General features: G+C 45.6%; 1 protein-coding gene across 2 annotated transcripts in view; it reads right to left on the bottom strand.

Annotated features, from left to right (window-relative positions):
• RCAN1 (regulator of calcineurin 1) overlaps positions 1-16,973 on the bottom strand; it is a 75,425-nt gene extending 58,452 nt beyond the window's left edge. For both annotated transcript variants that reach the window (XM_077818855.1, XM_077818846.1), the window contains exon 1: positions 16,512-16,973. In XM_077818855.1, the coding sequence (XP_077674981.1) occupies positions 16,512-16,742 (231 nt within the window). In that variant the 5' untranslated portion in view covers positions 16,743-16,973. The remainder of the gene's footprint in view (positions 1-16,511) is intronic.
• Positions 16,974-17,212: the final 239 nt, after the last annotated feature.

Raw genomic sequence — 17,212 nt, 5'->3', positions numbered from 1 at the left:
ACTAGTGGTGTTCCCCAAGGGTCAGCCCTAGGACCAATCCTATTCAACTTATTCATGAACGATCTGGAGAAAGGGGTAAACAGTGAGGTGGCAAAGTTTGTAGACGATACTAAACTGCTCAAGATAGTTAAGACCAAAGCAGACTGCAAAGAACTTCAAAAAGATCTCACAAAACTAAGTGATTGGTCAACAAAATGGCAATGAAATTTAATGTGGATAAATGTAAAGTGATGCTCATTGGAAAAAATAACCCCAACTATATATACACACAATATGATGGGGGCTAATTTAGCTACAACTGATCAGGAGAAAGATCTTGGAGCCATCGTGGATAGTTCTCTGAAAACATCCACGCAGTGTGCAGCAGCAATCAAAAAAGCAAACAGGATGTCAGGAATCATCAAAAAAAGGGATAGAGAATAAGATGAAGAATATCTTACTGCCCTTATATAAATCCATGGTACGCCCACATCTTGAATGCTGTGTACAGATGTGGTCCCCTGATCTCTAAAAAGGTATACTGGCATTAGAAAAGGTTAAGAAAAGGGCAACTAAAATGATTAGGGGTTTGGAACAGGTCCCATATGAGGAGAGATTAAAGAGGCTAGGACTTTTCAGCTTGGAAAAGAGGAGACTAAGGGGGGATATGCTAGAGGTATATAAAATCTTGAGTGGCGTGGAGAAAGTGAAAAAGGAAAAGTTATTTACTTGTTCCCATAATGTAAGAACAAGGGGCCACCAAATGAAATTAATGGGCAGCAGGTTTAAAACAAATAAAAGGAAGTTCTTCACACAGTGCGCGCACTGTAAACCGGTGGAATTCCTTGCCTGAGGAGGTTGTGAAGGCTAGGACTATAACAGGGTTTAAAAGAGAACTGGATAATTTCATGGAGGTTAAGTCCATTAATGGCTATTAGCCAGGATGGGTAAGGAATGGTGTCCCTAGCCTCTGTTTGTCAGAGGGTGGAGATGGATGGCAGGAGAGAGATCACTTGATCATTACCTGTTAGGTTCACTCCCTCTGGGGCACCTGGCATTGGCCACTGTCTGTAGACAGGATACTGGGCTGGATGGACCTTTGGTCTGACCCTGTATGGCTATTCTTATGTACTCCATCACAAGGTGGTCTGGTGCCAAAACTGGAATGTGGGCACCATCTATTGCCCCTCCACAGTTAGGAAAACCCATTTCTGCAAAGCCCCATCCGCTATTTCATGCACATTTCCCAGTCATGGTCCTTTGTAGCAGGACACAATTAATTGCCCTGCACACTTGCATTAACACAGCCCCAACAGTCAACTTATCAACTCCAAATTGATTTGCGACTGACCGGTAGCAGTCTGGAGTTGCCAGCTTCCACGCAGCTATTGCCACACACTTCTCTACCGACAAGGCAGCTCTCATTCTGGTCTGGTGGCCTTGCGCCGCAGTACTGGGGCAAGCTCTGCACACAGTTCCAGGAAGGTGGCTTTCTGCATCCGAAACTTCTGCAGCCACTGATAGTCATCCCAGACCTGCATGACGATATGATCCCACCATTCAGTGCTTGTTTCCCGAGCCAAAAAGCGACAGTCCACCATCTGCAGCTGCTCCGTGAATGCCAAAAGCAATCTAAAGTTGCTCCTATCTATATCACACAGCATGTCAGGCAACTGGCAGTCTTCTTCAGTTCGGAACTTTTTGATCAACTGCACTGCAATCTGCGATGTCTTAATGACAGTTATCAGAGCACAGGAGAGCAGTGCGGGATCCATCCCTTCTCACAGAGATGCTGGGGTGCACCCCAAACAAGGGCCGTTGAAAAATGCCATGAAAGAAAGCTGGAAGCCCATGGCATGCTGGGACACAAAACAACGCATCATGGGACATTGAGCTCGGTCCCAAGATGTGAGAAGGTGGAGTGGATCACAGCGCAAGACCTAGCGGCAGCAGGAGTTGAGCTGGACTGTGGAATAGGTACCCACAGGGCATTGCTCATATTGTCAATGAGAGTACGCCAACTGTGGATGTGCTCTGACGACAGAGGGAGCGAGTGTGAACGTGCAATACTGATTTTTATTATAGCACTTCGAGTGTCAACAACTTTTGTCTACACTACAGAGTTTTGTTGACAAGACCTAAGGCTAGCTCTACATTACCATTTGTGTCGGTACTACTGAGGTCACTCAGTGGTGTGAAAAAGCCACCTCCCTAAGCGACATAAGTTACACAGACCCAATCACTGGTGTGGACAGTGCTATATTGGTGGAAGAAGCTCTCCTGCCAACATAGCTACCGCAGCTCACGGGGGCTGGAGTAATTAAGCCGACAGGAGAGCTTTCTCCCATTGGCTTAAAGCAGCTACATTAGAGAGCTTACAGAGGCAGAGCTGAACCACTGTAAGCTCACTAGTGTAGCTATAGCCTAAAAGTCACTGTTTTGTCTTTTGAGAACTTCCCACATTCTAGTACACACATCACTTGTGTATCATTTCAGAAAAACAACAGATTCAGGTAACAAAACCATACAGACACCCTTTTCAATACTGTAGTTTCTAAAGGGAAAACTACAGAAATTGCAAAGCGGGATACAATACACAGCATAAAGGTCATTCAAAGGTGACAGCTGTATTAGCTTTTCTGTGTTCCTGCACAGCACAGCTAAAACCGAAACCTTTTAATGAAATCTAAATGTTAATTTAGCATACAGCATAGGATCTGGATCAGAAAGTAAATATTCCCATGTAGGATCAGAACCTCGCCCGGTGTAAGTCAGCACAACTCCTTTAACATCAGTGCTGTAATACTAGCTGATGATCTGGCCCTCCCGGGTGTGATCACATTTTTCCATAAATATTAACAGGGAAAATAGTATTGAGTTAACAGATTATATATAGCTACAAAATGTGATACCTGTGTAGATTCTTTCCCCCTTATTAGATGCATATATATGCATATTCTTCTAGAATTACCACATTATATGCAAGAAGAGGGACAGGATGCATGCAATGAAAGCAGCAAACTTAAGTATTAATAAACTTAATAAACTAATTCACTGATCCCAGTCTATGGGCTGGACAGTGTGGGTGCATATGCATGTGTACATAAGTTATTTTTCAACATTTCTCATTCCACACACTTAGATTACAATTATTCCAATGCTGAATCTTTCAGATCATCATCCATTTGAACAAAATTATTGTTGAAAATTCTAAATATTCAAAAGCGAGGGGTACTAAAGACTCCTCTCTACTTCTTCCTCACAAGAGCCCAATTCCCTCTTCAACATAACGTATTAACAAAATTATGAATTTTTTCCCTATGGCTATGAACTCCAAAAATGTTTTTCCATCCTTGATAGTTGCCTGCCCATTAAAATGCCAGTAGCTTTAATAAGTTTATGTATAACAGACTACTTTTATTAAAGTAATTCTTTTTCCCATTGCCCCTACTTTTAAGGCCCTTTTAGTAAATGCCTTTTTAAAGAAATGTGCCCATTATTTATTTTATACAGTACATTATATTCACATATCAAAGCTATTTGGCCAAGACATTAAATAAAGGTATTTTCTGTTTATCTTTCTGGATTGTCTAGGTAAAGAGGATCATTTGAGCATTTCTGAAATGAGTAAGTAAGAGCCCTAGGATTTTGAACAGTGCTAGCAATCATTTGCCAGACATAGACTAAAAATGGAAGTGGAATCCTCTATCTATCATGAGACGTTCAAGGGCTTAGCTATAAAACTAACACGGATGCTGAAAAGCATGTCCTCTCAAAACAGATTCTTTCCAATCTTTAAAGCTCCAAGAGTAAGGTATTCATGATGCCCTGGTCAAACACTTAAGTTATACAATCTATTTAAACCCTTCTATTCCAGACTTCTTTTACTAGGAAGGTAAGCGATGTCCAGAAAAAAAAAAAAAAAAAAAGGCTATTAAGAGTAACTGGGAAGCCTCTCCTGAATTGGGGAGGCAGAAAAAGACACATGAACGAAAGCATTTAAAATGTGAATATTCCCATATTTTAGGGACACCAACCCCTGATAAACAGAGACCCCCAAAATCTAACACAATAGTTAGGTATTGGGGGTCCCTCTATTTAAAAATTTAAATTAAGGGGGGAAATAGCATTTTTAAACACCTAATTCGATTTCCTGACTGAGATTGTCAGAGAAACTCCTTTGCACCCTATGAGGGAGAAACAGCAGAGCAGTGACCCCTGAACAAATTCTGTATACACACACATATACATGGAATGAGGATCTTGTGTTCAAAATGCCTAAAAAACTAAGATTTTCAGTACTTCATCTCTTTCTTTTACTGCTTAAAATTTTCAGCAAGTATATATGCACAGTATAGAGGGGATTTATACTGCATTAGGCTCATAATTCACATGGTTCTGTATTATGAATTTTATTAGAATTATGAATTATAGAAAAACATTAAGGATAAAGTTTCCCAAAGCATGAATGACTTAAGAATTTAAGCCCCAATGACTTTCAATAAGACTTTGAAACCTGAGTGCCTAAGTAATTTTTGAAAATTTTACTCAAGGCCTCGGTCTTCCAATTAGATTAAACAGTTAGATTACTGCAAAAGTCTTTTAAATTATTACAAGAAAGGCAGTCGTGGACTTTTGGTTTATGAAAACTCCTACCATGATCTCAATTGCCAGAACTCAGTGTCATTTCATGAATGAGTAGCACAAGGAGAATTACGTGAATGGGTGTGGTAACAAAGTGTATATGGGAGACTTAAATATATTTTGAGATTTTTTTTTTTAGTATACCTGACAGTGAAATAAATGTATGTACACATGTATTCTATTGAATAAAACACTTGAATTTTTAAATTCAAATTGCAACAGAATCTTTCACTTAATTTTTTTTTAATTTGGCCAAAATACTAAAACAATGGTTTGTAATGCTTATAAAGTGCACCTCTTTAAATACTTATTTTTAAACACAAAGGGTTTAAATGTAATTCATGACATAACAGGATTATTGTACATGTGAGAGGGATTAATTGAACATGTGAGACACACAGGAAAACCCAAGTACAATTTTCTAAAGAAAGTTTTGCAAACACTTGAATAAAAAACTAAAATAAAAAAAGATATCCTGTAAACGTAAGATTAGCTTTATGGAGAAATTCTGTGAATATTTAATGAAAGACAAAATAATGAAAGCTTCTGTTAAATAGCTCATATGATATTTAGAAGGCTGTAGATCACAAGAGTTTTAATAAGCTTGAATCACTTCAATAATGACTTAGCATTTAAAGATCAATTCATAAATGTCTTTTTCAACATTAAACTTTTACACTGCAGACAGTTTTAGAATTTTAACATTATATGACAGTCATTAACAATACACAGTATATATGCCATTAAGAACTGTTGCCTATATTACTTCAAACTTGCAACAGGTCAGATCTAATTTCTGAACACATGGCTGCTACTCTGAAACCTAAACACAAATTGTGTTCCTTCATGGTTTTAGCAGGGACACTCTTTTTTTTTAAAATATACAAAGATAGTTCTGTCTGCAACTGCCATGGAAGGTCATTTGAAGGGATAGGCTTTGTGAGAGATTGTTTCCACTCTCCAACCCTTACCACTCCAGCAATTGGGGGAAGGGTTCTATGCACCTAACAACAGTTCTCTTTTCTTTTTCAAGATAATTTTGGTAAAAACTGGGTTATTCTCCAGAGTTTGTGGAGAAAATTGTCTTACCTTCTAGCTAAAATCCTGTCTTAACCAAGAGGGATAGCTCTGATTGTAATGGTAATTATTTTGATTATTTAAGACAGATCTAGCACTACATTCATTAATTTGTTTTAATATGCAACAAGATTTACAAGTCTACAGCAAACTTAAATCCTTTAAGCTAATTTACGGTACCTGTACTTAAATGACAGAAGCTAGCTGGATCATACAATCTTTCACTGTACCTGATCTGCTAGCTTCAGAACTACATTTACTGCTCTAACACAGAATTCCTTCCATCTGAGTGCACAACACATGTATTAGACCCATATTCATTTTAAAACCCAAACCATGATGAAAACATTTATAAGTGACAAACCTGTCCATAACTAACCTGAAACAGAAGCTTCACACTCAGAAATTCTTTGAGATCTTAAATATGAACAATGTAGCCTACTTTGCAGGAGCCTAATAAAGCATAAATGAAGTTACTTAGCCCCCTTGTGGCTTCACCCAGTATTATTTTTTAAAGTCATTAAAGTTTGTTGGTGCAATATTCTAGGATATATAAGGAGCATCAATCTACTGTACTTATGCGACAGTAAATTCTATAAAATCAAAGACCTCTCCTACATCAAAAATACCATTAAAAATGCCAAATGGAGAACAAGTTGGGGAGGCAAGGAGATGGAGCCATTGTGCTACAGCAAAACATTTAATGTTTTTTGTTAATTGAGTCCTGCCACATATATTGCATTGGAACACAGAACTAATAGGATGACAACCTTATCATGAGTTGCGACGCTTTCCTAAGAAATTCTACTTCTCTATAAACACACCATTACTTGCCCATCTACATGGCTGACATTACAGCTGCTAGAAAAGTTACTTTAGAGAAGGCAATTTCAGAGGGTCAGAACAGAAAAGTGTTTCAAAGACTAAATCTTTGAAACCCAGGGAAATGGGCTTGGGAGGAAACCATGAACCTGAAATGCAGAAACAGAACCACTTTTTAGTAACCTGGAACTTAAGAAGAGAGGAAGCAGAATCTACAGTGATTCTTCTAATCAGGGCATCTGAAAACCCTTGGAGATGAACATTCAGGTTTTCTTAGGAAGATTAGCTGTAGACCATTCTAGAATCCAAGTTGAAGAAATTTTAATAAGTCAGGGATTGTTTTTGTTCCTTGATCAGCTATAATTACGCCTGGTAAGGAAAAAGCAACAGACTACTGAGGATACTTTTACTCAAATTGATAGTCCAGTCTTTTAAGAGCCTTATAATCACAAAACAGGCTAAGAGAATTACTACTCCTGGGTTGAAATACAGTATTGACCCCAGATGTAGCAGTTCTATAAGACAGAGAGAGGAGCATGTGCACCAGCTCCATGTCTCAGTGGGTTTCTAAATAATGTATTCATTATTCTAGTGCTATCAATATGAAAAGGATCTGATGTCTTGTTTATTTCAGCACTTTCCAGAAAGCTGATCAGTTTAGGCCAAATTCTTAGCCACTGTAAATCAGTGTAGTTCTACTGACTTCAGTTAAAGTATGCCATTTTACACTGGCTGAAAATCCAGCCCTTCACTTTCTAGACCCTACTTTCCTGGTTGGACTTCCTCATTGCTTAGCCTGCCTGTCAACCTGGATGTCCTGGAACATGAAGGAGTGGTGGACTGAAAGTAACTCTTGACTTAAAAAGAATTACTACTCTGAAAGGTTTTAATCTTGGACTGCTGACTGTGATATGATACTGGAGTTACATTATCCGTCCTGATTGGTATATGTTGCTGAGCACAGGATTTTTTCCATGAGGAGCAGTGATTGCTTCACTTCTGAAAGTTGCAGTATACTGGCATATAGTGACAGCTCCCTACAAGACCATTCTCCCTGTGCAGAAGCTTCAGTAGATTGGCTCCTTTTGGCTATCTGTGCTAATACAGTCTTGGTACATCTGAAAGCAGAGGCCTTTTAAGGATGTTCCTATCCATCTACTAGAGCAAGGACAACATTAGTTTTGCTAAGACAGATGGCCTGACATCTAGATTCCCTCCTGCAATTCTGAGGGTTGATCATAAAAGTCACTAGAATGCTGTATGAGTTTGGCATAACCTAAGACATTAAAACAGCATGGTCTCCATCAGACCATGGTCTCCATCAGATATATGCAGTTTGTGGCCATTACTTTTGTCAAGACTTGCATAGGGGTCAGTCTGATTACCTCTTCCAATAGGAAGAAAACTTCCTCTGGGAAAAGTATTTCCCCCTCGCCCTCCCCATGGGTTCATCAGTGACTTGGAAGAATTGTGTTCCTCACTCAGGACCCTATTCAAAGCCTAGTGATGTCATTCACGTTTTCCCACTCACTCCAGTGGCACACTGGAATTCAGTTGGGGCCTAATCTAAAGAGACAGAATAAGATTAAGGCCATGAATAGCATTTGACAAGTTGTCCTCTGTACATAGGTGCTGACTTTTGGTTTTGCCAGAGGATGCCCCATCCTGGCTCCGCCCCCTCCCCCAAGGCCCCAGCCCCACTCCACCTCTTCCTGCCCCATCCCCCTAGACTTCCCCCACCTCCCGGAATGCCTCGTGCCTGCCAACCTCCCTCCCCTAAATACCTCCCACCTGCCGCTCACTCCTTTCTACCCCTCCTGCCTTAAGGACGAGGTGTGTGTGCTGGAGGGGTGCTCCGCCAGTTTTGAGGGGAGGCTATTTTCAGCATATTTACACACTTTCATTCTAGTTACTGAATGTATATTTATCATTGGTATCTCCCCTTCCTGATGTTTCCCACTTCTTGCTCTCCACCTGTGTCCGTTTTCCCCATCTCTCTCTGCTCCCCACCTCCTGGTGGTTCTGTCTCGCGCCCGCTCCCACCCATGAACTCAAAGCAGCTCTGTCTCCCCCCAACCCCAACGGCCAGCCCAGAAACTGCCCACCCTGACACAGAGAAATTGAATTCAACAGCCCGGCATAGAAATGCCCCATTCATTCATCCTGCTGTGTGGCTGCTGTGTCACTCCAGTTCCTCCCAGTCCCCAGGGTTGCAGCCCATCCCAGCTTTGAAGTTCACTCGCTGACTCCCTCACAACTCTGCAACTTTTATGGGAGGGGAGCCTCTGGTGGGACCATGGCCAAAGGCGGGGGGGCGGAGGGGGAGAAAAACTTCCTCTCTTGGAGGAAAAGCCCCTCAGGCAGGCTTGACTGGGGACATGGGGGGGAAAAGAGAGAGAAGAGAACAGCTTTGAGCTGGGCAAGCATTACGTTGCCAAGCATGACAGCCAGTCATGGAGAAGAGCTCGCAGGGACGGTGTTCTCCCTCCTGTCCCCCCATGCACGGGGGAAGGGATGCGGAGCCCTGGGACCTAAATCAGAACCGTAGGGGTTGGGAGCTCCCAGAGCCCGTGAGGGAGGGGTCCGGGCACAGGCAGGGTCCGGGCTGTGGGAGGCTGCTCATTTGCGACTGGGGCTGCAGTGAAGCCCCTCTCACCTTTGGCCGCGCGCACCCGACTGGCTGGACGGAGCATGGGGAGGGGACGAGCTGCTAGCCCCAGCCCAAGTTCACTCATCAGACACAGGTAAACTTTTCTTAAAGGAGCCACGTCCTTTGGTTTGTCCCCCTGCCCAGCACTAAGTGGGTCTGCAGCTGGTTTCTCCTGGCTAGAGCAGGGCACAGGTCCTGCGGGAGACACTAAAGTGGGCTGAGAATGGCTGTCTCGGTCCTCGAGAAATCCCCCCCCACACCGGCCCCCAGCAGTCCCCTGTGGCCAGCCGAGAAGCTGCCTGCCTGTCTCCCCCAAAACCCCTGCCAAGAAGCTGCCCATGCTGTCTCCCCCACCCCTCTGCAGCTAGTACAGAAGCTGCCATGTCCTGGCTGCTTGTCTCCCTAGCCCAGCTCCCTTTGCCCTGAAAATTAAAAGGACTCACACCTGCCTGCAGTGGGGTGGAAGCCTGCTGGGAGCTTCAGCAGCTGCAAGGGAAAGAGCTGATAGGTGAGGACTTTGCTGCTAAACAGCTGACTGGCCACAGCCAGCCAAAGAGCTGATGAGGGCTGTTGCACATGCTAAATAGCTGATTGGCAGTTGCCAACAGCTGATCGCCCCCCGTGGGTGCTAAGCACCCACGGAGTCTATGCCTGTGCCTTTGTACATTTACTGGGATCACAGCAAGTTATTAGGGATAACAGGCAATGTACATCAACCTAATTAGGTCAGTGTACATACTCTAGCCTTGCTCCCGCCGATGTAAGTACCCTACTACACCAACATAACTCTACCTCCATGAGAGGCTTAGGGCTTATGTCAGTGTAGTTAGGGCAACACAGTGTCCATGCAGACACTCCATGCTGGAGCTGTGAAACTGACAAAAAAAGCCAGGCAATCACCCCAGGATGGGCTGGGAGCAGGAGGAGGAGCCAGGCTCCGTGGAGAACTATGCCAAGGTAAAAGCCCAGGCATAATTGCCCCACACTGTCCCAAAAATATTCCTGCTTCGGGCCTCCAGTGGGCTAGCACCAGCACTGATGGAGACTGGAAGTTCATTAAAGCCCTGTAAATTTTTTAAATTCCTTTTCCTGATTGCCTGGCTTAGTGAAGACACCTAGCACCGCTACATTGTTGAATGCAACTGCCCAGGTGACCATGCCGGTTACGCACTCCAGATGTGCGCCTGCTTAAAGTAGACAGGAGATATTGGATCTCATGGGCCCTGGGGAAGAGAGGCTGTGCAGGCACAGGCCCAAGCCACCCAAAGAAACGTCGACATGTACAAGAAGATTGCTCAGGTAATGCAGGAGAAGGGGTACAACATAGACTAGCTGCAGTGCCACATGAAAGCTAAGAAGCTGAGGCAGGAATGCCAGAAGGCCAACAATCGACCAGGCGCTAAAATGCAGATCTGTCGCTTTTACAAAGAGCTGCATACCATATGTGGCGGAGACACCACATGCACAGCACAGGGGAGTCACAGGCCCCTGCTCTCAACAGTGAGGAGGTAGTGGAGGATATGGGACAGGCGACTGGGCGGATCCAGCTACACAGTGAACCAGGACATGTTTTTGACTCCAATGAAGTCCAGCCAGTCGAGCATGGGTGAGCCCGATGCAGGGGAAGAAACCTCAGGTAAGTGTGCAGATAAACTTTCACTACAGGAATGGCATTCCCAAAGTCGCAAAACACATCTTTTGGCTTTTCCTTAATTTACCCACGCTACAAGAGGTAGTGGTATAACCAAGAAAGGTAGAGTTATCTGCTTTTCATTCCCCTCTAGAGTTAGGTGGCAGGAAGGGTGTGGAGAACAGCATGAGTAGTAGTTTATGCATACAGGAATGTCCGTTGAATCCTCCTGAGAGACCTTGATGAAACTTCCATGGAAGTACTCTGCAACCCTCTGCCAAAGATTTCTATGGAGGGCTGCCTTATTTCTTCCTCCAAGGTAGGACACTTTCCCACATCACTCAACAATAACTTCAACAATAACTTCAGTATTGCATGATTGCAATACACAGGCTGTGCACCACATGGAACCAGGTACCGTCAGGATATCAGCCGCAGCTGTGCTCTCTCTGCCATTGTTACCCTGAGGAATGAGATATCAGCTAAAATCACCACCGCCTATGGAAAATAATGCCAGTATTCAGTGCTAGTGCCCTCTTCTACTAAAAATCAATTGCAACCAAGCAATTCCCTCCTCCTTTCCCCAAGCCACAGAGGGCCATATTCACCATGGCTGGTGCTGTGACTGGTGCGGTGCACAAGCAGAAGTGAGAAGAGTGAAAGGGTAGTGCTTAAAATTTTTGGGTAGCAAGGGGAGTGAGCTCAGCATCTTAAGTTATGCTTTCTGTAGAAATTATGCTGACAACGGTACCTCTATGTTTTATCTGGAGGTGCTGCCATTACAGCCTTCAGGGTCTTCCTCTCCACACCCACAGAATGCCTGAGCCAGATAAGGAGGAGAAAGACGACGACTTAGGATGATCTGTTCAATGAGATCCTGCAAGCTAGTGCTGCATGGGACCATGAGCACAAGGCCTGGAGGATGGACATTGCGGACAGCCTGGAGAAGGAGAGAGTGAAGAATATAAAGGCCCAAGAGTCCCAGCAGTAAAAGGAGAGGCAAATGCACCAGGATATAATGGGGCTACTTGGGCAGCAAAACACACATACTGCAGACTCTGGTAGACCTGCAGGTTCAACAATCCCATTTTTATTAGTTCAGAACATATGCAGCTGAGTGCTCAGCAGTTCTGAAAGCAACCAATTACCTGTTACTGCACAGTGTCACATAGGATCATTCACAAACAAAATTAATACATGCATTGAAAAGGTTATATTCCCCATATACAGTAATCACCACACAATTCCCACCAGGCCACAAAAGAGCAGGGCCAGGTAGAGCACTCTATTCAGGCTCAGAGTTAAAACAGTCTTTCAAAGCCTCCAAGCCATACAGTTCCACAATAAGCTCTTTTAATAGCCGTTGTATCTGACTACTCAAATTGAGCAGACAGCCGCTCCACCTCTGCCCTCTATCCCAGCAGAGACTTTTCCCCCTTTGCTTCACAGATATTATGCAGGACATATCAGGCAGCTGAGACCATTGAGGTATTTTTCTCACTGAGGTCCAATTTTGTGAGTAAACTATGCCAACATCCATTCAAATGACCAAAAGCACATTCAACGGTCATTCTGCACCTGCTGAGCCAATAGTTGATGTCATGGGCACACAGATTCAGTGCTCTAGAACAGCTTTGAATTAGTCTTAGGCAGGACCCTTGTCAGTGTGGCACTCCCTCAGGTCACACACTCACTAGGGAAAACCTCCTCAGACTGACCGCGGAGTTTTCAGCACCCCCATTCCACGCCATGAGCTCCCCACAGTAGGTTCGTCTGAACGGGACACCTGGGGAAGCCTTACGCACTCAAAGGGTGCATGCACGCCCAACTTCTACAATCAGCAGACACTCTCAGACAGAACTGTAAAAGAGAGGGGTTTATTAGTTGTCTGGAACACAGGGTAAGAAAGTTCTTCATTAGCACAGAAAGCAGGGAGTCCCAGCGAAGTCCATCTTGGTTGGGCCCTGAGCCTGGGTTCCCTCTTGAAAACCCACAAGAAGGAGACTGTCCTGTTTCCAGCAGCCCACACTCAGTCATGCCCATTTGCCCCTCTGTCCTTTGTTGTGTTTCCCAGGAAAAATTGGTCACCTGGCCTCCACCTCTTTGTTCTTCAACTTGACGCAGCAGTCTGGCTTCTTGCAGAGGATGCGCCCCCCCCGCCATCAGTTTCTAAGTTACAAAATGTCTAGCCATTGTCTGGGCCCAGGCAGCTGGACAATCACACCTGTTCCTCTAGGAGTCTCTGCAAAGATCAAACACCATTTCACCACATAGTTAATCATGCAACACATAGGGGAAACTGAGGCACGCAGTATTCGTTCAAAATCTTAAGAAAATGCCACACTTTGTCACAATTGAATCATTCCTTGGTGCTGTCCAGGTAGCTGGTGTACAGCTTCAAGAGCAATGGGTAGGCTGGATTGCCCAAAATTACTATTAATCCACCAATTGAGAAAAAGTCCCTGGGTGCAGCTTTCTGAAGAGTTCTGTATTCTTAAAGATGTGAGCAATTCATCCCCCAAGAAACGGCCAAGTTCCCCACTCATTTGGTTCTTTTTGTAGCTCTCCAAATACTCCAGGATTATGCACTCTGTGTTTGTAACGCTCATAATAGTGCAGAGCTGTGCAGGCTCTATGATGTCAGACAGCAAGGAGGGTCACGCAGGTTTGTGGGATTTTGAAAAAAAAAAAAGAGCATGAAAATTATGGGATACAGATAACACCATGGAATGGAGACAGTTGCAAAAAGGAAGTTGACCCCATGGTCCCAGACACCCCTGCCTGACTCATTCTGGGCCCCTCACACAGTGTCAGAACTTCTCAAAAGACAGTGTACTGGATGGTGGCAAGTTGCACAGTGGGATACCTACCTCTGGTGCATCACACAGTGCACTGATACAAGCTTTACTGCGTGTACACACACCGCTGCCACAAGGAGTCAAACTATCTCTTAGAGATAGTGGCTACATGCTGATGTAACTTGAGTCAACATAAGTTTGTAGTGTAGACATCGCCTAAAAGGGAGTGGAAGTTCTTCATTCCTTTCTTCAGGGGTATTGTGTAACATTCATACCATTTTATAAAGCATCATTTGGTTGACATGCTACATTAAAATTCCCCTCACTGTTCCTCAGACATTCTTGTTAACTCCTGGAAATGTGCTGGAAATGGCCCACCTTGATTATCACTTTAAAAGGTTTTCTCTCCCCCCACCCCACTCTTCTGCTGGTAATAGCTCATCTTAAGTGATCACTCTCCTTACAATGTGTATGATAAACACCCATTTTTTCATGGTCTGTGTGTATATAAATCTCCTCACTGTATCTTCCACTTTATCCATCCGATGAAGTGAGCTGTAGCTCACAAAAGCTTATGCTCAAATAAATTGGTTAATCTCTAAGGTGCCACAAGTACTCCTTTTCTTTTTGCGAATACAGACTAACACGGCTGCTACCTACATTAAAATGTATTTCTTAAATTCAATGCTCCCTCACAATCTGACATTTTGCACTATAAAAATTGTACTTTTTCAATAGAAAAGAAGTTTTATCTTCCTTATCTCTATTACTACATTAACTAAGACTGCAAATTCCAGATGTTTTTAATGGCTATTGGTCCCAGTATTGGCAAAACTGAAACCTATTCTTCATTCTCATATTTAAATCTCATCTTCATCTACATAACACTTATAATACATGGTGGCAACATGCCTACAGCACTTAGGAAAACTAAGTCTTGAAAATAGTATGTACACTAAGAAGTCTATTTTTCCTCTGACACATGCATAACTTATCAGTGGCACTGACACACTAACAGGATACTAGGCCTTAAGTGATAAATAAAGTTTTAACTTTTCATGTAACTACACAGTCTTTTAAAGTGAATACAACCTTAAACGTAAACACTGAAATCAGCAGTTAATACTGTTGCCAGTTTTTAAAAATGTAAACTCTCATCTTTAATGAATTGTAATTATCTGGAAGCTCAGAGACTTACTACTGGTCTACTGCCATGACAACCAGTACCTGTACTTTAAAAAATAAAATAAAATAAAAAGACACTTAAATTTGGCCCCTAAATCTGAATATTATAAAAACATGCTTTTGCAAAAGATAAAAACCAGTACAATATTTCCTCAAGTTTTTAATCCAGCAAAAACAGTTGATTTAAAAACTAAACAATCCCTTGCAGTGTTTGAAAAGCAGCCATTACAAGTAATAAGAGCATAAAAGCAAAATGAAACAACCGATTTCCATCTTTTTCTACATTTTTAATAATCCAAGCATTACTAGTAACATAGGCAAAGATCTCTTTACAACAGAAGGCACTGATCCTGCAAACATGTACTCACTCACTTGCTTAAATTTACTTGTGTGAGTAGTACCATCAACTTCAAAGAGACTACTCAAACAAGCGAAGTAAAGCATGTAGGGCTCGGTCTATGCTAGGAATTTATGGTGGTATAATTGTGTCGCTCAGGGGGATGGAAAATCCACATCCCCAAGCAACAGAGTTACACCAACCTAACTCCCACTGTAGACAGTGCAATGTTGACCAGAGGGCTTCTCCCATGGACAAAGCGACCACTTCTTGGGGAGGTGGAGTACCCAGACCACCAGGAGAAGCCCTCCCATCTGCGCAAGTCCCTCTTCACTGAAGCACTACAACAGCGCCGCTGCAGCATTTTAAGTGTAAACAAGCCCTGAGTATAGGCAGGTTCTGAGTTTAGTATATTAAGATGTCAAGGTCTGCTTCCAATCATTTCTTTAAAAACTGATTATTTCTTTAGAACTAAATCCTCAGGCTAGGGACCCTCGCCACAAACCTGAAGACACCTAACTAAGCACACGCTATCTTCACTCAGAGGAGCAGCTATCCAAAAAAATCAAAATCATTACCTGCATATATTTGTTTAAGTTCCAGAATTATTCCTCTTAAGGTCACGTAGGTTAAAATATAGCCTATCACCGGGCACAGCCAACAGTGGCCGCTGGTTTAATGCAAGGGAGTTGCAACAGAAGGGCATGGGATCTCTGCAACAGGAAGTCTGTGGGACAGGGTCACCCCCCAGCAGGCGCCGCTGGAATGCGGGGGGTCACCGGCCTTTGCTCTCAAGCAGCGCTTGGAAAGGGGACCGGGCGGGGGGGGGAGGGGCGCCAGGATCCAGGCAAGTGCTGCAAATGCTTCACCGACCGGCCTCCAAGGGCTCCCCACCTCCCAGCTGCCTGCGGACGTTACGTTCCACCCAGACGCCCGGCCCCCACCGCATGGCCGGCTCCTCACCAACGGCCTTCCCAACGGCCGCCCAACCGCCCCACGCCCGAGCCGCGGCCCGCCAGCGACGCCCCACGAGAGCAGCCGGCTCAGGCAGCCCTCGGCTGTGCCGCAGCCTCCCCGCGCGGCCTCCCCGGCCAGCGGCGGAGCACGAGCGGGGCCGCCAGGCAGGGAGCGAGGGGCACCCCCGGGGCACGGCCAGCTTCTGCTCCGGCTCTCCCTGCTCTGCCCGCAGCCGGGCGGCGAGCTCTCCTCCGGCAGCCCGGCGAGCCGGAGCGCGCCCTCCGCACCCCCCCAGTGCAGCGCCCGGCTCCGAGCCCCGGCAGCCGCCGCCGCCGCCCCGACGGCAGGGAAGGGAGAGGCCACAAAGTGACCAAGCCACCATGGCACCGGCGGGGCTCGCGGCAGCTCCCCGGGGCCCCAACCCGCGCTCACCCGGCACAGGGTGTCCTGGAAGAGGCGCGGGTCCAGGTTGCAGGCGATGGTGGCGGTGGGCAGGTCCCGCAGCGCCACCGCCTCCATCTCGCAGTCGATGAAGCTCCAGTCCGACTCGGCCTCCGGCGGCGCCTCCTCCCCGGGCTGTTGCGGCTCCCGCTCGCTGCCTGCCGGGCCCCTCCCACCCGCCGCGCCGGGCAAGCGGCTGCAGCCGGCGCCCTCGCTCTCCATGGGGCGGTTGCGGGGCCCCTGTCCCGGCCCAGCCGGGCGGCGCTGCGGGCTCCTCCTCGGTTGACGGCGCCGCCTCCGCCCCCGGCCCCGGCGTTAACCCTTTCCCCGCCGCGCAGGCACCGCGGCCCGGGGCAGCCGCAGCCAATGAGGCGCCGCGCTGCCTCTACCTCAACAGGTGACCGGCCCGCCCGCCTGAGCCCCGGCCGCCATCTTGGGTGAGGGCAGCGGCCCCACTTCTCCCACAGCCCAGCAGCGGGCAGCCGGCGCCTCCTGCTGCGCGGCGCGCGGAAGCTCCCCAGGGTGTAGCGCCGCCAGCATGGGCCAGCAGCCCTCGGGGGAGGATTGTGGCTGTCCCCGGCCAGGGAGAAGTAGAAAATATCACCCCCTGGACCGGTCCGCTAGCTGGGTGTCTTACTGGAAAACGGCAAAGACATTGCCCCGCTTGTGGGGGGCATGCTCACCCCGAGCAG

Source organism: Eretmochelys imbricata, chromosome 1, assembly GCF_965152235.1.
Source record: "Eretmochelys imbricata isolate rEreImb1 chromosome 1, rEreImb1.hap1, whole genome shotgun sequence".
Lineage (NCBI taxonomy): Eukaryota > Metazoa > Chordata > Testudines > Cheloniidae > Eretmochelys > Eretmochelys imbricata.
The sequence above is the reverse complement of the archived record's forward strand: the minus strand, read 5'-3'. Positions and strand labels throughout refer to the sequence as shown.